Source organism: Anser brachyrhynchus (assembly GCF_964034855.1).
Source record: "Anser brachyrhynchus genome assembly, chromosome: 13".
Taxonomy (NCBI): Eukaryota; Metazoa; Chordata; class Aves; order Anseriformes; family Anatidae; genus Anser; species Anser brachyrhynchus.
The window spans coordinates 3,172,575-3,192,004 of record NC_137708.1 but is presented as its reverse complement, the minus strand read 5'-3'; the positions used below and the strand labels follow the sequence as shown (position 1 = coordinate 3,192,004).

Below are 19,430 nucleotides of genomic sequence, written 5' to 3'. Positions count from 1 at the left end.
ATCTCTTTGACATTGCTGGCAGTGTATGGGAACATTAATGCATCTGTCATGATAACAAGCTAAGAATAACATCTAGACATCAAACCGAGCAGAGAATCCATCTGAAGTGATTCATTCAGATCTGTCTCATTGATTTATTAAACACAGGGCAACATCTGCAGCCTCACAGAGCCGCTTGGCAAAATTAATGCAAGATCAATTCAAATGGAAAAAAGTGCAAAAGAGATAAATCAAAACACAATTTGCATGCAGTTCCACAATCAGGCTTATTGGGTGCAAATGCTCAATTTCCCTCCCAAAGCAAATGAGTTTAAATGTTGTTTTATCTTTGTAGAATTGTGTGATTTGAAGTGACAGTGAAGAGTTCTGCAGGTTGAAATGGTGAAAAGAAAAAAAGGAGAAGAAATGCTTGCAAAGACCTTTTGAATATGCAACAAGAATATCATTAATACCTAATTGTTTGGCTTTTTTGTCTTTGCTACAAAAACACAGTATTTTTCAGTTGTACAAGTCTCAGTAGAAAATTACATATGTATTATGCATATACACATGCAGGAAACATACAAATACTCCATCTTGGAGGAAAAGCATGTTACACTTCAAATGGGAAGCTCTATTGCCATGAAAAGAGAAGGGAACGTTAATCAAGGTTTCTCCAGATTAGATATGCTTCTGATGAGAACGTTCAAGTATTTTAGTACTTTTGAAGAAGCGCAGACGTGCAACATGTCCAAAAAGAACTTGGACTGTTTTTCTAAAAGTATAATTAGTTCACTCAGAGAGTGGAAAAATTCACTTCTGCCTCTCTTTACAGAATCCACTATGCTGGTGCTAACTCTCAAGAGCATGCTTTAAGTAAATCTCTCCTCAGAGGAAGAAAAAGGAAAGGGAAATTGATCATTTCTTATTTCAATATGCCACTACTTCCAAAATTCACTAGTTTGGCTGAGTCCAAATGCACGCTAAATATTTACTTAGGCAAAGAAGTTTATGTAATCAGATGTCCGCATTTAAAAATCAATACACACAGGAGCTCTGTGTGGTGCTACATGACTAGATTGCATTAATTATAATCTTGACATCATTCTCCTTATAAAAGACTGAGTACTGCTGACTATTGGGTAGCTTTTAATAGACAACACAACTAGACCCTCATTATCTCATAAAATGCCTGCATTTCCTGCTTAACTTCATTTCTAAAACCTTTTCTTATTTGTGAAAAGTCAAAGTAATTCAAAATATTAGCTGACCTGGACACTGTAAATCGTAACAAAAAATAAGCCATATACTAAAATGCTGCTTTCTGGGAAGTATTCTCTCTCGTGTACTGTTTTACTTACTATTAATGAACAAACCAGACCGATGTTGCCTTTTTCAGCAGACAACAGCCGTCAAATACAGAAGCCCTGCAGAAGACGTTATGACCCTACTCATTGTGATATTTAAGGACTGATATATTTACTGTCACAGACATGTTCTCTCCACAGTTATGTTTCGTTTTTAAAATGAAGCTTGATTATGGTCTTCTACTTTAAGTAAACCTAATGCTTTACTACTAAAATTAAGCATTTGTTCCTCAATTTATGTAAATTTCCAAGATATTACAAATTAGTAACTAAATCCTGGAAGCATGTTGTATTCACCATGCACTTGAAGATGGTGCTTGCAGTGAACTGAATGGCTAGTTTCATTTTACAAACCTTGCTCCCAAGTTAGGTTACATGGCACTCATTAATGATGATCAAAGTTAGGAATATTTTGTTTACGTGTGGATGCAAATTACACGCATGCTGTTTACGAAATACAAAGGTCAAAGATGGCAGACACAGGTAACTAGCGTTACAAACACGAAACATACGGAAACTTTGGCTTACACCTATTTCTCTGCATTTCTGAAGAGCTCTGCAGACAAGCTCAGCTAAAAAAATAATCCAATAGACTATGCAGAACTAAAATCTCTTTTTTCAATTATACATTAATTGATGGTTTGCATTCCAACTAAAAAACAATTAAAAGTGTACACCAATGTAAGAGATGGTGATTCTTAAGAGTCAGCTAACATACAAAATGATAGCCAAAGTTTCTCATTGCTTTTTCCAACAGTTTTTGAGTTTAAAACCACGCTTCTACAGCGTTCTAATTATACATACACTCATATCAATTAGCAGCAAAAACAGAGATTACAAGAGCAATGCACAATATTCTCAGTTCAAATTAATTCTTGAGTTATGCAGTGGAACAACACATATCTAAGGGTTTGTTGTTGTTGTTGTTTTTCTCTAAAAGACAACATTTTTTTCAATACTTCACTTCCCAGATCCAGAATCTAACTAGTGCATACGCAGTCGCTAACAGTCCCATCCCATTTTATTAGTAAGGTACGGTACCACACGCCGCAGTAGTTCCCAGGTCAGCTCACAGCAAATGAGAATTGGATCACATGTATTAAGCTATTTTTATCCAACTTTCTCTACCATGAAATATGGGCTGTTCAAAGAAAAAAAAAATCTTTAAATAAAATGACGAGCTATGCATGGTAGAATACAATTAACATTGTTAAGTTACAATACTTGAGAAAAGTTTTGTATGCGCTGATAACATTTATCATACATTACATCTAAAACCATGAAGGCAGTAACACATTGGTATCAGTAGGTCATTCTAATTAGGGGCATTTGCAAGAGATATAAGCAAAAGCAGAGCGATGTTTTAATAAGCGAGAAGCACTCGAGGAAACGTAAAGGGATCTGCTGCTCCTGAACAGGTAGAAATCAATAGTGCTTTCATAACTGGGCACGAAGAGCTTGTGCTTACATGCATGTGTTGAACGTCTGTCTTGAGCAGAGAGCTTTGAATGCGATCAGACCCATTTCTGCCCCGTCTGACCGACTTCTGCCCCGTGTGACCCCCCCGGCAGCGCTCCCACCACATCTTCAGCCTCTGCCTAGGTGCTGGTGGCAGCGGCTGCTCCGCAGAGCCCCCACCGCAGCACCAGCTCCTGCTCCCCGGCCTCACTTCTCAGCCGCTCTCTGCTTTTTCCTAGCGCGGTCAGAAGTCTTGGCCAAAGGAAAAAACAAAAAAAGTCGTGAAACACACGCTTTAAGCACTTAACGCTCCAGCACTTCTTGATCTCTAAACACCGGCGGTAAGGGAGCAGAAGGCTGCATCGCCAGATCGGGTCCCCCTATTTCCCTGAGGAAAAACTTTGGTCAAAGACATTTATCGGTGCGCTTCTTTACCGGCCAACTTGCACGCCAGGCAGGTCCCGGACGCGTTTCGGAGCGGCTCTGGGATGTCGGGGAGCCCCTCGGGGAGGCCGGCAGCGGCTGGCCCCGTCCCGGCTCCCAGCGGCGGGTGCGGTGCGGGTGTCGCGGCGGGGCACGGCGGCACCACCGCGGCACCAGGAGGCGTTACGGGCACAGGGGAGCGCAGGGGGGCACCCCTGAGGCGCCCCCGTTGATTAGGGTTAATTAGCGGGGTCGCTGTCCCGGCCGCTGCTCGGAGCTCGCTGAGGGAGCGGCCGGGATCGGGCCCGGAGCCGCTGCCCGGAGCCCGGCGGCACCCGGCGGCGGGGGGACCCGGGGGGCTGCGGGGGGCCCGGGGGGGTGCTGGGGGACGTGAAGCTGGCGGCCGGGCCCCCTCATAGCCGGAGCTGGAAACTGCGGCGGTGTAACGGGCACCGGGCTGAGGAACTTTGAGGGTAAAGAGGAGAAAAAGGGGGCGGGGGGGGGGGGGGGGGGAGCGCCCGAGGTACCGCGAGGGGAAAAGTTTGGTCGGGGCCGGCCGCAGCCCCCCAGCCCCGCGGCGCTCACCTGGCGTTGGTGCAGTCGTTGTACAAAGTTTCGAAGTCCTTCCTGGTGATGAGCTTGCAGCGGTTGACGCCGGGCTGGATGGCGCCCAGCCCGCGCAGGATGCGGACCTGCTCCACCGTGCACACCACGGGCGATATATCCAGGCGCTTCAGCTTGGTGTACACCGTGTGCAGCCCCCCCACCAGGTGCTTCAGGAAGAGGTCGAAGACCTGCGGCAGGCAGATCAGCTCCTGCCCCTCCACCAGGAACGAGGCCACCTTCACCCCGTGCAGGTCGACCATCTTACACTCGTTGCCGCCGCCGCCGCCCGCCCCGGCCCCTCCGCCGCCGCCTCCTCCTCCTCCTCCTCCTCCTCCTCCTCCGCTGCCGCCGCCGAGGAAAGAGTTGACGAGGCTGTTGGTGAGGCGCGGGGACTCCGCGGGGCTGGAGTACAGCGGGTCCGCCCGGAACAAGCCGCCCGAGCCCCCCGCGCCGCCGCTGGAAGTGGCGGCGATGACGGGCGGCGCGGACACCGCCATGGCCAGCCCGGCGCCCGCCGCAGCCCCGCGCCCCCGGCGGCACCGCTCCGCTCCGAGCCGCCCCGAGCCGCGCCGCGCGCACCGCCCGCCTGCCGCGCTGCCCGGACCCTCCCCAGCGCCGCCGGGGGGCGGGCGGGGCGCCTGACGGACGGCGGCCCCCAGCCAATGCGCGCCGCTCGCCTCCGGCCCGGCCGCCGCGAGTGGCTGCCGCCCGGCGGGGCGGGGCGGGCCCGGGCGGGGCAGCGCCGGCCGCTGCACCTGGGCCGGGGGCGCGAGGCGGGAGCTGAGGGGAGGGGGCCGGGGCTGAGGCGGCGCCGCGGGCGGGTGCGTGAGGAGGGGACGGAGCGCGCGGGGGGGGGGGGGGGGTGCCGGGAGGGGCGGCCGCTGCCCCGCGCCGCTCCCGCAAAGTCTCGGCTCGCCCTCGGTGGTGCTCGGAAAGTTTGGCCGGGCCGGGAGGGGCGGCCCCGAGGGGACGCGGAGGGCGAGGCGGGGCGCCGCAGGTGGTCCCCGGGCTCCCTGAGCGGGGCGGCGGCGGTGGCGGCGGGGGGCGGGCTCCGTGGCGCTGCCGGGGCCGGCGGGACGAGGCGCGGCGCGGTTCCCGTTGCGGGTCCGCCCGGGGGAGGCCGGCCCGGACGCGCCGTGCGAACGGCACCCAGCGCCTGAGGGCTCCCGGCCCGGCCCTGGGCCCGGCCCGCAGCAGGTCAGTCGGCGGGGGGCTGCCGGGCGCCCACCGCCCGCAGCGAGCGGCCCCAGGGGGTGCCCATAAAAGCGTCAGAGCGGGGCGCTCCGCCTGACACACACCTGGCAGCCGGGGCAGGGCACAGCGCTGGGCAGCTTTTCCCGCTGCACCTAGGTTACACCGCTCCTCCCGCTCGTCCTTTGTACCAGCATCCTTGCTTCCTGCTCCTTTGCACGTTTTCTCACTCTTTTTTCATCTTCCCTTCTTCCCTACTCCTTCAACTTCTCCCTCTTTTTTTTTTCCTTTCTCCTGAAGCATTCCGTAAGCAAAGCAAGCAGGAAAGTAGAAACACAGCTTACAAGTGGGTGCCAGCGGAGCGCTGCGACTATTTCCAGGAGCAGGCAACGCTTGTATGTGCCATCTTCTCCCTCCTTTTGTTGTGCCTGCTCATTTAGGCAACCCTTTGTGCAAAAACTTAACGTTTTTGCATTATGAGGAATCCCATTTTAGATGAAGGGAGATGACTGCTTGCTAAGTTGCTGTATTTGTTAAGTGATCTGCTCTCTGGAGAAACCTCGTCTTCTCCCCATCGATGGTGCGTGTATTCGAGGAAGGGCCTCTGCCCGTTTTAGGCCCCTCGTCTAGCTGGCCAAGACTAAGGCAGAATTTTCACCTAACCTAGGGTGAAATGAAAAACTTCACATAAAATGAATACTTTTCAGTGAGAATGCTCAGATTTCGTAACTTTCTAGGGTCAGAACCTTAGACTGAAAGCTCTGTGAGGCAGGGGCTATCTACTTGGGCAAAAAGTTTGGTGTGATTTAGCCCTGAACTTACCTGGGATTTTTACGTACCAGAAATGATAGAAATAGCAAGTAACTGACTTAAATAGAAACTTTGGGGGCTTAATTTACAGGGCATAATTGCCATTAGGAGATTTAATAAATCAGGTTTAAGCATTTCTCATTGGCTTTGCCCTTTTGAAGACATTTTTTACTTTTGAGATTAATGTGACAATCAAATTCCACTGTGAGAATTCTTTTGCCTTTTTGACTTTAATGTCTTCCATAAGCTAAACATATTTCTAAATAAGACTGAATTTTTGCAAGGCCAGAGGAAGCCTTGCGCATCGGCACCCAGCAAGTTGGAGTGGCATGAAGCAATATAAAATCATAAAGGCTGTAGTAAAAACAGTACCCTTGAGAGGTGACTATCCATGGAGAGAAGAACTGCTCTTAAACTAAGAAAATGCTCAAGGTTTGAGAATTAATACCAGGCAGCTGTCCAGTTCAGCTAAGCATATACAAATCAACTACATCATTGAATATTTTTATTTCGCTGTAATTTTATTTCAGAACAAGGCAAAGTTACTAAAGCCTAACAATCATACAGTAATATCTTGTCATTTATAAAGTGTCCAGATGGTTTATTTGAATGGAGTCCAGCAGTATGCAATTCGATTGTACGTCTCCCTATAGCTTAAATAAGTATTTTAGAATATTTCTTTAAAGTTTAAATATTTTTGTTGATTTTAGACTGGTGTGCAAAATAGTTTTTTAACACCGTCAGCCATAGAAATATTAAAGTATTGTATATTATCTGCAAAAATTGGCCATGTACATATGGCAAAATATCGAGCAAAGGTTCTATTTGTTTGCTTTTGTTTTTATCATCATTACATATGCCCCATTGGATTGAAATGTTAAAGAGCTCTTTTTTCTGACGCTACAGAAGAGAGAAAAGCCCCAGTCCTTCCAGATAGGGCCAGTCAACAGCTTTCTGTAAATCACTTGTTGCCAGCTGGCAGAAATGTGGCTAGTGGCTCACGCTGATCCTGTAGGTGAAGAGATGGGTGATGCAACTGACTAGAAGACAATGATGAAAAATAAAGGGCAGTTTTTGAAGTAAAATAATAAGGAAATAACTAAAAATAATAATTTTCTTTCTAGAAGACTGGAAGGCTCAGTAGTAATGTTTGTCTTGCATCTCAGTTTGCTGTAGCCAAAGCTGAGGCAGGAAAATTTAAAAATGAGTTCTGTAGATTTATTAGGTTAACATAAATGGTGATATCTCTCTCTTGTTTTCCCTCTCCTTCTCTTCCTCTTTCTCACTATTTCTCTTTCTCCCTCTCTCTCTCCCTCCCCCCTTTTTTTTGTATAAAGAAGTTTTGCAGACTTGATAGAGGCATGTCCAGCGTGAGATTATCAAGAAAATGATAGTTTTTAGCAAAGATCTTGGATCTCCCCCTCATACCTGGAGGTTTCTGAGACGTAAATGTGAATGTAGACTTAAGAGGGTCAGAGGCAACTGGGGACCCAAAATGAAGGACAAAAAAAAAAAAAAAAAAGATTTATTTACAGTTCTCCCAAACCATAATGAAATGAAACACCGTTTTTGAGAGTTGCGGCCTGACTGGAGCCCTAGTGATGATGATACTCTCTTAGTCCTGAACAAAAAAAAATTGCTCGGGGCCTGATCTAAGGCAGTCTTTGAGTTTCTATCATGAACATGCAAGCGACTGATGTAGCTAATTCTGAGCACAGGTTTTAAAAGGAGGAGAAAGCGTTTTGTTTTGCTAGATTAGTGTTTAATGCCCTTGGTTTTCAAGGGAAAGAGTAACCATGATTATATTAACAAACGTAGGCCACCGATACAAAAAAATGAAGGGATTGAAATTAGTATGTCATTTTTATTACCCACATTTTTCTAGATGCACTGGTACTTGGCACTTGTATTCAATTTATTTCTGACATTTCAGTCGAGTTTTTTTTGGAAGTGTGGATTAAAACTTCCCACCTAAACATCAAGGATTTTAAATGAAACTGATGAGTCTAAATGTCTTAAGTATCAATAGAAAAATGATCCCTTCTCTTACATAATTAAATGTATTGTATTAATGCGTGCATAATGCAGAATCAATAAATAATGAATTACCACTGATTGTAATTGAATGTTTTCATAATTTTATTGTCAGCCATGATAAATAATCAGTACATTTATACTGCATTAAATTAATTAGTGTGTCATTTCTATTACATACATCAGCAGTGAAGTAATGCAGTGACATCTGTTTCTAATGTTTTAAAGATGTGGTATTCCTTATTAAGTAAAAGGAAGAGTTATTAGAGGTATTTCCTGTGATTGGCAGTTATACTGGTACAATTGAAAGAGATCAAATAAAGGAACTTGCACTCTTGGCAAATGCTGCATTTCAACCCCCTAATGGCAGAGAGCAACAATGATTGGAGTGAATTTTGCTTCTCTGGGCTTTTAGGAAGTCCTGCCTGCCTTGTTACAGAAGGTAAGAGTGGCTCTTCTCTCACTGGTGCAGTCAGGGAAGGCTCCAACATGCAAAATAATTAACGCCTTATAGAATAACCAAGCATCCACGTTCATTTCTGTTATCCGTTTTTCTGCCTTGCTCCTCTGCGTTTGCAAAGGAATGCCCTTACCAGGTACTCATTAAAGAGTAACAGCTTAAGCCTGTTTCAGCAGTGGACGCTCTTACGTGGAAGCATCTGGGCTTTTGGGTCCGTGTCTTTGCTTGGAAAAAACACTCATTTGGCATATCTCAGCACTTTGACACTACTCGTGCTGATGTACGTTATTTGCAGAGGAAATAGAAAACTGAGTAGTTACTGCAAAGATGAGAACTGAAAAGTAACAGAGTAGAATATGAGGAAGGGAATAAATGCAAAGAAACATACAGAAAAAAATACATTTTTTTTAATGACCCTAGGTATTATCAGTTGGGTAATCACCTAGAAGCAGGGTGATGTGAAGTAAAATCCACTAAGTAACACCAGTTACAGGCTGCAGAATAGGTCTGAGATTCTTATTAACGCTGCCTTTTCCAAGATAGTAATGGACATCCTTATTTTTTCTTTACCATTACATCATCTTTAAAAAGAACAGTCGGAAAGCCTAATGCTAGGGCTTATCTTGCCCTACGTTCTTCATCCATGAAACAGCTTTTAATTTTTTATACTACTATGTCATATTTTATACTATGCACAACATAATACCTAAGGAAAATTAAAACAATTAAGAATCATTTCAGTCTTTTCAGTGCAAGTCTCACGAACTGCTTTCAACAGGAAGCTCAAAAGCAAAATCAGAAATCACTGTCCACCTTTATACAAATTTGAGAGAGTGCTATCTAGAGCCACCATGTGCGTGCAGCAATTTGTCCACGTGGGTTGCTGTGTACGCACTAAACCCTAGGCTTGCTGTGTGCTGCCAGCAAGCTAGCTCACTGGCAACATTTATACATCTAATACTCTGAACGCTCCAACATTAATGTTTCAGCAGTGGGTGAGGCTGCACCTGCAGGCTTGCTCTCTGCGCCATGGCTGGGTGTGATTTTGAGCCTGCTCTTTTGGACAGTCCTCAGCAGACGCAGCCCTAGAGGTGAGCACTGCAGGTCACAGTCTGCACTGAACTCAGCAGTTCAAGCTTCACTTGACACATGAAGAATTTGACCATTTTCTAGAGGAACTTAAGAAAATTAAAACACATAAATACCCTCTCAGACCAGATTCCATCTACTCTTCCTATTCATTAAAATTGTACTTGACTTTTATAACGGAAGAGATGTGCCCGTTGATGCTTAGACAGTAACTTTTTGTCTAAAAGATGTGTAAATACTGCTCTCCATGAGAGCGAGTGGTATGTTTGTTGTATCAAAACGTGGGTGGTACTTTAAGATAATTCAACTGAAATAAACAAAAGATTCAGTTGTTAATGATTCGCTACTTTAATCTGGGTTTTGTTTTTGATTGAGGATAGAGGACAGTAAAACTGCAAAGCCAGGACCTTTAATATAATAAGGCTGTTTTATGTGAGATACAATCATCATTAAAGTTTAATATTGTTTGCACCTTTTCTTCTTCAGGGAGAAAAATTAATGCCATTAGATGTATACTGAAGTTAAAACACACTTTAAAACAAAATGTACTATGAACACAATAATACGTACTCAAATATATTTAGTAAGTCATTATACCTGAATGCTTGTTAATGTCCCTAGAGGAACAAGATTAACCTCATCTCTCATTCTCTATACTTGCAGGTCAGCTAAAGAAAGCAAAAATTTTCCGGCACCGTCTGTTCAAGTATCGCAACCCTAATCTGAAGGCACCACCATCTAGTGGGATAAGAAGGTATTTGATTTTTCTTTACATTTTTTTGGCATTATTAAGCATGGACATTGCATTCTACCTCAAGCAACAATTAAAAAAATACATTATTATTATTATTATTATTATTATTGTTATTATTATTATTATTATAAACTTAACAAGGCTTCTGTGGACATTTCATTAATTCTCATATCTTCTGCCCAACAGCAAAGTACTTTCCAATAAAGATCTTAAGAGCTGTTTCCATGAAAATAGGTTTTCATAAACAAAATTTCATCAATGAGAAAATAATTTATAGCTATCCAGACTCGATCAGAAGTGTAATTGATTTATTGAATAAATATTTTTAGTATTTTATTGAATCTACTTTGTGGAAATCCAATTGGCAGAATTATTACTATTGTGTAAGTAATTATCTTGAGCTCATCTTAGTAAAGGTATGTAGTTGCAGTTTTCCATAGAGCCATTAAATATACAGCATTTGGTTGAAAGTGTACTCCGACCATTAAGTCCCATCAAGAACAAATTTCAAAACCGAATGCAGAGCATTCATTTGGTCTTAGCTCTAAGAGTGACCATTTAGTGTACTTTGCCTGTACTGATACATGGACTGCTACCTGTCCTTATTTGTTGTGGTGGTTTGGTTTGGTTTGGTTTTTCATGCACTTAACAGTTGGAAAGAATAATGGCAGGGATTTTGGGGGGCAGGGGAAGGGCAAAACATAAAAGGTGAGCAGTGTGTATTCATTTGTTTTGTTTTTCCCAGAGAATGCATGCATCTGCAGCTGTTATCCTAAGATGCCTCCTTGTGTTCAGGTCTCATTGATCTTTTTACAGCATTTCACACATACAGGGATAATTGATCTACATCACTCTAGACTACATACATTTTATAAACGTGAGAGTAAACATTAAGAAATTACCATATTTTAAAAAAACATAGCTATTTCAATATTTTTAATGTCTAAAACTTAAAGAGATAATAAAGATTTAAATACTTAATAACATAGATAAGATTTTAGTATTCAAAATTTGGGCCTGCTTCTGTATTTCTGTATGTATTTTTACCACACATACTACCAGACATTTCAAAGTTCTGCTCTTCTCAAACTAATAGAAATCTTGTTGCTGGAAATGGGCATCAATGGGCATTTTGCATTGTACAAAATTTCTGTTTACTGGCTTCATAAATACTACATTTCTTCTGAAAGTCATGCAGTAGCCTCAATCTATGTTGCCAGTTCTTACTGAAATCGATAACAAGTTTTGAGTTAAAATCAATGGAACTGGTCCAAACTGGTTGAGGTGGTAGATGTCATTTTCACCCTTCAATCCCTAAAACACAAGCTCAGGAAGGTTAGAGACATTCCATTTAGAATGCAAATTAACAAATTTATGAATACTCTCATTTGGAATACTGTTAGTAGTTGATAAAGTCCAGGACATTCTACCTTCTGCTTCTTCTTTAGAAGAACACAAATCCTAAATACCTCTGTAGAAGACAGTATAGTGTGTACAGAGCAAAAAGCAAAATTAAGGCCAGTCATCTGTAGGACTAGCGACTCCTAATTTCCCACAGATTTTTTAAAAGTCTTTCCTTCAGTATTCTGATCTATTTTTCAAGCTCCATCAGGAGTGAGCCTGGTCCTGAAACCTTTTTGCCACTTTGAGATAGTTCTTGGTCATACTTTTTCATAAAAAGTGTTATCATGTCATGAATTTTAGGGTATCTTGCACCCAGGAAGACCGTAAAACAAATAAATTTCTGCAGAATTTTTCTAGAGAGAGGTGCTGTAATTTGATTAAATTATACCCATCATTAGTTTAAACATACTATTATTTTATATATTATTATTATTTTAAATGACAAGTTCTTCGTATTTTTTCACAAAGACTATAGATATAGAATAGAGCATATTTTAATATAGACCTTGGGATTTCAATAACTTTTTTCATAAAATATAAATGTAGGATATAGATTTAAATCTGGCCTGGCACACGGGACCCACAGGAGTACAAATCACTAGTGGACACCAGTGTGCAGTGTACCCTAATGCCATCAGACTACCAAGGGGCAGAACCCATCTGTATTTCGTACACATAATGGTACACCCTGGACATTAATGTATGTTATTTAATGTTGCATCCAATTCTATTGTTTAGCTACAGCCTTTTACGACCTCCCAAGAAAGATGTACTCAGTACATAAACAACTGTATAAGGGAAGCTTAAATTCCTGATATTATGGAGTTATCTGCCACTGTAAACTTTGTGCCTCATTACAGGACAGCATAAAGTAAAACGTTAGCTTCCAGTTTATGTATGTACACGGAGCCAACTACACATCGTTGGTCTTCTACTTCGTGGTAGGGAGATAAGTGATTTTTAGTTCTGAAGAATTATTTTATCTTTATGTTGATAATAGATTCCATTAAAAGTTTGGAGAGTGAAGGAACCAAATAAAATGAATTAACACTAAAGTTTAAATTATGGGAAAACCAAGTCCTCATTTATGAAAGATGCCAAGCATCAAGAATTCTAGCTGTCACATCAGCTGTGATGATCCTCTGTTGCGAAATGCATTCTTTTCACTACAATTTCAGTTACCAGGCAAACAGCAACTACAAAACTTTTATTTGTATTACTACGCACAGTATAAGGTCTTTGTAGTCTTGATTGCTCCTCTGTGTTTTGATGTGATATAAACTCAGTAAGAACGAAACTGCTTCCATCTACACATTTTGTTGATCTGAACCCTTCATAATTGTCAATACTGATAAACTCACACAATATAGGCCTACTGGTGGAAGACATGCTTTTCACTGTAGTAACAACAACATGGAATACATAATTAAATACCACCTCTATCAATAAGTGCATAATTTAAATAGGAAAAAATATTAGTAACTTTGTGTATCTCTAGGAACACAAGATCTACATGCAGTTCCAATTTATTAATGAACTTTTTGAATGGTATCTTTGCCTGAATGCCCTACCACTTAACTAATTTGCACATAACTAACCCTATTTAAAATCCTATATCTGGTCAAGCAGGCCAGGCTCAGGTAGAATATTACTGTTCAGAAACTCTTAGGAGCATTTTGAAGTGCCATCACACAGTATCGGTTTACCCTTTTTTTCTGTACAATTTGATTATATTTTATTGAAAAATTAAATGAACATATGCAATACTTCTTGATTTGACTTCCTTTGAAACATCTTTCCACCTTTTAAAAAGATTACAATAGCTTCCATGAAAAGTTCAGACTGAAAAAAGCAAATGAAAAACCCTAAGCGCTAAAGCACAAAACAGAAAAGAATTGCACTGACATGTGAAATGTGTTAAAATTCTTCTTTGAATCAGTCATTTAGACATACAAAGATAATGATGATGATTATGATGACAATAATTATAATCAACTAAAATTTAAATTCATCCATTTTCTTCTATGCAAATACCAATTATATTTCCTTTCTTTAAAATGAATGTGACCATTTTAAGTAGTTACTCTTGCAAATCTTCCTAATAATCTGCCTCAACATTTACAACTGCATAGCGTTCATCTGGGGGGGGGATCTGACTCTTCTGGCTTAACTAAGGGGCCAATATAAGGGTCTATATAAGCCGTATAGAATTAATGTTCATCTAGCACCTTCAGAATCTGAAGAGATATGACCTATTCTTTCCTTTTATTTACTTAATCAAACAGAGGAGGCAGCGCCACTCAGAAGGTGCTAAGTAGGTACAAAAACAGGGAGTGAACATCATGTTCCCATTAGTTCTGCTTTAGAGTTTCTGAGTCATTTTCGGTGCACAGCAGAATTAAACAAGTATAATGGCTCAAAGTCTCCCTCCCCTTAGAGAGTCTGTGATAGAAAATTGCTCTGAGAGGTATGGTTATATTTCTAGGAATAGTCAGAAGTTGGGGAACAATTAGTAATTCTGCTATTGCGGAAATTAACTTATCAAAGAACTGCTACCGTATTGAATGGATCTATGATGTAACCATCCACTAGGACTGACAACCACCAAGCCTAGATCTTACCCCCCAAAAAATGATGCTAAAACTAAAAAGGAAACAAAAAAAAGAAAAAAGGGCTTCTAATTAGTACTATGTATTATGATTTGTTGCATTCCAACGTATAATTTTTTACTCAGACTACAACCAGATTTGACTGCGCCTGTTTTAGCTTTACACATTATCATTGTCTCTATATATGTGCATGAACTGGAGAACGTGCTTATCGTGGTCATGGTGTTGAAATTCAGGTTTCAAATATATTATAATACTCAGTTGCATCATCTCCTAAAGACAAATTAAAATGCAAACATCTAATAAAAGGCATTAAGTACTTTAATATTGGTGACCCACATAATGTTTACAGTATAAACATTCTTTTCCTAGACACATACAGCTTAATTAAAGTTTAATAAGTGCAGTGTGGATGTCTTAATTTCTGCACAAAAAAAGCTAGCATTTAAGTAGCGTATACTGTGTTTGGATGAATGAAAAATGGATGTTAAATCATAACTGTCCTTTCTGAATTCTCAAAAGCATCACTACGCGTTGTCTGGCACCAGTTTAAAATTTCTGAAAGAAAAAGATCTGCTCTCAGAGGCAAGCTGAGCAAAACTTAATTTCAAATTTCTTATCAGTGAACCACTATTTCTACCCTCTGGCTTCAAAATCCCAAACAGAATTTTTTAATTATAAAACTCCATTTAATTCTAATGTTGTGGGGGAAATGTTTTATAAGGAGGCATTTCCTGTGCATGGCTTTAGTAAATGTACTTACTAAAAATAAGAGGTGATCACGCCTCTTTCTTACAAAGAAGACTGACGGATGGCTGTAGAAGTTGATGGCTTTCTTTCTAGTCACAGTCCTTTTAATACTACAAAAATTCTCCCCAAATCACCTTCCTACAAGTGACAGCTATCTTTATATATGTTCTTTCAGGGGCGAATAGAGTAGGAGGGTCTGGCAGCTCCTCTTGGCCGTATCTATCCTCAGGTTAAGAAGTTTTCACCACTGCAGCTGTAAAGCCTGAACCAAATCGCTGCTCTCACTGCAGAGCCCTAAGTGCAACACCAGCAGACCCCACACATTTAAACAGAGGCAAATTCAACCTCAAACACTGATTTTCATCGTTTTTATTCATCTGCTTTCATCATTTCATAGTTGTTATCGTTTACTTCATCTTTTTAACTTACTGATACAACTGATAGCTTGCTTTACTAGCAAATTGGTCCCTCTCTGTTATTCATTCCTAACTTGCAGGTGTCTCTTGGATACGTTTTCATGTTTGAGTCCTTAGTGATAAGTGTGTCTTAACAAGAATCCAAGCCTGCAAGAGCTCATTTTATCTGAGGCCTTTATAGTCTTTTGTTTATGGTTTCTCTGGTGAAGTCTAAGTAAAAATACTGCATATGAGACACATCAATTCACTTAGCTTTATGGACTACTTTAAACCCTTTTAATTATATGATAATATTTATGGCGAGTTTCCTAAGGGAGCCTTTTCAGTTTCAGAACTTAAAGTCTTGTTTTATACTCTCTTTTCTTTTCAGCCATGTCCCATTTATGATTTTCAAGACTGGAGAAGAATACTGTTTTAAAAAGATACTCAAAGATCTTTTACTTTTTTTATTCTCCTTAAATGAGGAACTAGAGCTTGGCACTCTGTGGGTTGTAGGGTTTTTTGTTGTCTCTTTTTTTTTTTGTGATATGCCATGTTATCTCCCAGACCAACTAATGTTTTCTTCATTATTTGCGTGCACACTTTTAAAAAACATATATACAGTGAAATAACTACTCCTATCTCATGTTCAAAGCAATAAACATTTCATCTCTGTTTTGTTTATCAATTAGAAGAGACCGTGATGTAAGAGGCTGAACTTTGCATGATAAAACTTGTGTTGACTGTAAGGAAGTAAAAAGTATGCCCTAATGGCTAAAGAGTTCGTATTCATAAATTGGCAGCAAGCCTAAAGAAATGAATAAAAGAAATTAATAAATAACAGGAATATTTACAGAGAAAAGAGGTTAGTTTTTCAAATGAGCTACAGTCTCCAGAGTGCTGGAAAAGGCACATTTTTCCTAAACCCTGAGAACACAAGTCTGAAAACCTCTTACTATGCAATAATAGCTGCTTCAAGTAATATTGCAAATGAAACAAGGCAGTAACTGAATACCACTAGACACACGCATTTACTACTCTTGATTTATTGCACCACTTTATATATTCTTTGTAGGACTATATATCCAATCAGTTTCTTTTTGTCTGCTGTTTACAGGCTATTTCTGAAATACCATGATTGACCAAGATGTTAGAAGCTGGAATATACAAACAGTGGAGTTGCTAGGACGGAAAGCACCAAACTCTGCTTTGTAACATCCTGTTTTATAATTGCATAATTACAGTAATTCTTACCAATTTACGATGTTATTGATACTGAATTTTGTTGTCATTTTCAGCAGATGAAAAGAAACAGAAGTTATTAAAAGAATGATTGAAAAATGCAAAGTCAACACTTAGAATATGTAAAGAAGCTGTAAAAACATAATTTGTTACATATATAAAATGCATATCTTCTACAAGAGTTTATAATTTAATTCCTTACTAGCATAGATATGTTAGTAAGTATGTTAACAACTGTGTACATTTGAATATATTTAACTTCTATTGTTTGCTTTCTCTTCTAATTTATCCTTCATTAGTCAAAAACAGTTCTTCAAATTACCCTTGTAGAAAAATGGCTTACTTCGTAAAAATCCCTTACACTTGTCAGGGATCCTCCTCAAGTTTATTCAGTGGCAGGCAGGCTCTGTTGGTTTAATCCTCTGCTGCAGTTTCTGTGAAGAAGCCTTACGGAACTTCTTCACAGATTTTCTCCAGGTTTCCTCCATTTAACTTGCTAGCTCTCTACTGCATTCTCAAGCTGACCACTAATTTTTCTAGTTTTCGATCAAGGCCCAGAATCTTTAAAACTTGCAATAAACCGAGTGAAAACTTTTAAGTTTAAGTCCTTGTGACTCATCTTCCCATATGGGGACAGCCATGTACTTTTCAGTCGCAGAAGTGGTCATGTGTTGGCGGAGGAACTACCATTTCTTAGGTTTAATTTCAGTACTGCTTTTTCTTTGGTTTCAAGCACATATATGTTATAGTATCTGCATTATTTCTGCAGATGAAAAAAAATCTTCCTGCAAACCTGTTTCTGAATTTATTAGGGGATTGTTCATACGAAGATACCACATTTTTCCAGTTTTGCTGGAGTCATTTCCAAGTTGATGATTTTTCTATCTAACAGCCTACACATTTGATGAAGAATACAGAGGGTTTGGCTTATTTCACGTTTGGCAATTGAGAAATCTGTTTTAAGTGAGGAAAACAGAATTGCAACTCATGTCTACATAAATCAATATGATTTACGTGGCTGTGGTTAGACAGTTTCCTTACATCTTTTGTGGTTCAACTGCCATGATGCTTAATCCTAATTAAAAATCCACAGTATTTCCAGAATACATTTTTGGCTTTTACATCAGCCTCTTCTCTAACGCTAGGCAGGAACTGCCTGCTGCACAGTCCTATATATGCAGTGTGGATATTCCACACTTCAAAATTATCTTGACATCAGTGTAGGAAAACTGATTTTGCCATTTACTGACCGGTCTTAACTTGGGAGTTCTAATAACGTTGAACACATTTACAGAATCATGACACGATGGTAAGTAGCATTTTTTTTTTATTCATTTGAATAGGAAGAACTGGTAAGCCATATAAAGTGTAAAGTCCGAAATAAAAAGGTTAAAAAGTGATGTGCAAACTTCTGCCAGAAACACCACCTTGTCAAGGTAGTCTGAACAACCTCTTACATATGTTAAACAACATTTCACCAGGAAACTTCTGGAGAAGAATACATTGCTTTAACAAATTACACGGTATAAACCCAAAACACTGTCACAAACTCCTGATTATTTTTTCATTGACACGTACAAAAAAAATTTAGTCTTTTGCTTAAGTATATTGAGATTATTTCAGTTTCAATAATAGTTTACACCATTCTGTTTCTATCTTGGTAGTACTACAAAATACATATTTTTTATCAAGAGAAAAGATGCAGAATGAAGATTAGGAACGTAAAAGGGTGTTTTACAAACATGCCTAAATGATTAAAAAAACAAACAAACCATAAACACTAAAAGAGAAGCAGTAATATTAATTCACATGCCATACCAAATGATTTTAGTCACTGTTAAAGAGCACTGAGAGAAGTAATCTAACCAAATCAAAAACTGAACTGACACCACATACCGCATATAAATGCACTAACAGCATGCTTTTAGGATAATGTAAATCAAGATACAGTCTGATTCTACTACCAGTAGTTCACTAATCTCCAATTCCTAAAGAAAGTTTCCTCCGTGTCTCTAAGAGACGAGCAGTAAAAACTGCAGCATGTGAGTCACCATCCTAGGTTCATCAGCTATTTCAGGCATGAAAGAATAACCTGTGGCAAAAACATTAACTGAACTTTTCAGCCATTGCATAGACCATCTCCTTTATCCTGCATACTGGTAGTTTTAGGACTCCTTCAAAATCCTTAATGAAGCTGTAGTGGAGCCTTTTTTGCATATTCTGCCAGTTGTGCTGGACAAAGCAGACTGATCAAAGCTATGATCCTGTTTCTTTCTCCTCTGTACTCAGTTTGTACAAGAATGTTTTGACTGCAATGAGAGACTGACAGAATTCTTGAAGAATGTTGTTAATTAACGAATTGGCAAAAGAGACTTGTTGCTTTGCATGCTTACAGAAGTAGAGCAAATCTAATTCTCCTTTCCCATCTTTGAAAAAATATAATTTACTCCTATTTTAGTAATCAAAGTGGAAACTTAATAATTAATTTCAGTGCTCCTTAGTTTGAGAAGGTGGGTTTCATTTATATATGTATATATATACATATTTTGTTCACTGGCCTACCAAGGCCAAGATTACTGTATCAAAGGAATTCATATCAATGGGAATTTGGTATCTACATCTGAATGAGAATTTGCAGTTTAGGGTCTAATCCCAATTCTGTTAAATGACAGGATTCATATGACTGCAGTGGAGATTAGATCAGGCCCAGCGTGCTAACACCACTGTACTATCTGTGAAGTATGGACAGCCTTGCAAGATCGTTATGAGGACAACAAAATGAAACAGACTGTATGATGACTGGCTAAATTACCCTTAGAAACCTCTGATTAAAATAAGACCATTAAATAGCTATCTGCA

At 40.3% G+C, this 19,430-nt stretch overlaps 1 protein-coding gene and 1 long non-coding RNA gene across 7 annotated transcripts in view; one reads left to right on the top strand and one right to left on the bottom strand.

Annotated features, from left to right (window-relative positions):
* The window catches only part of DACH2 (dachshund family transcription factor 2), a 289,571-nt gene extending 285,144 nt beyond the window's left edge, over positions 1 to 4,427 (bottom strand). For 2 of the 6 annotated variants that reach the window (XM_080554407.1, XM_080554414.1), the window contains exon 1: positions 3,813 to 4,418. In XM_080554407.1, the coding sequence (XP_080410533.1) occupies positions 3,813 to 4,330 (518 nt within the window). In that variant the 5' untranslated portion in view covers positions 4,331 to 4,418. Of the gene's footprint in view, positions 1 to 3,812 lie in introns of all 6 variants that reach the window. The other 4 variants (XM_080554409.1, XM_080554410.1, XM_080554411.1 and 1 more) reach the window with 3 other exon arrangements.
* A 283-nt stretch (positions 4,428 to 4,710) lies between these two features.
* On the top strand, positions 4,711 to 19,229 carry LOC308177336. Its single transcript, XR_013939016.1, has 3 exons — positions 4,711 to 5,030; positions 10,081 to 10,171; positions 16,447 to 19,229. It is a non-coding gene; the product is annotated as an uncharacterized lncRNA (long non-coding RNA).
* The last annotated feature ends 201 nt before the right edge of the window (positions 19,230 to 19,430 follow it).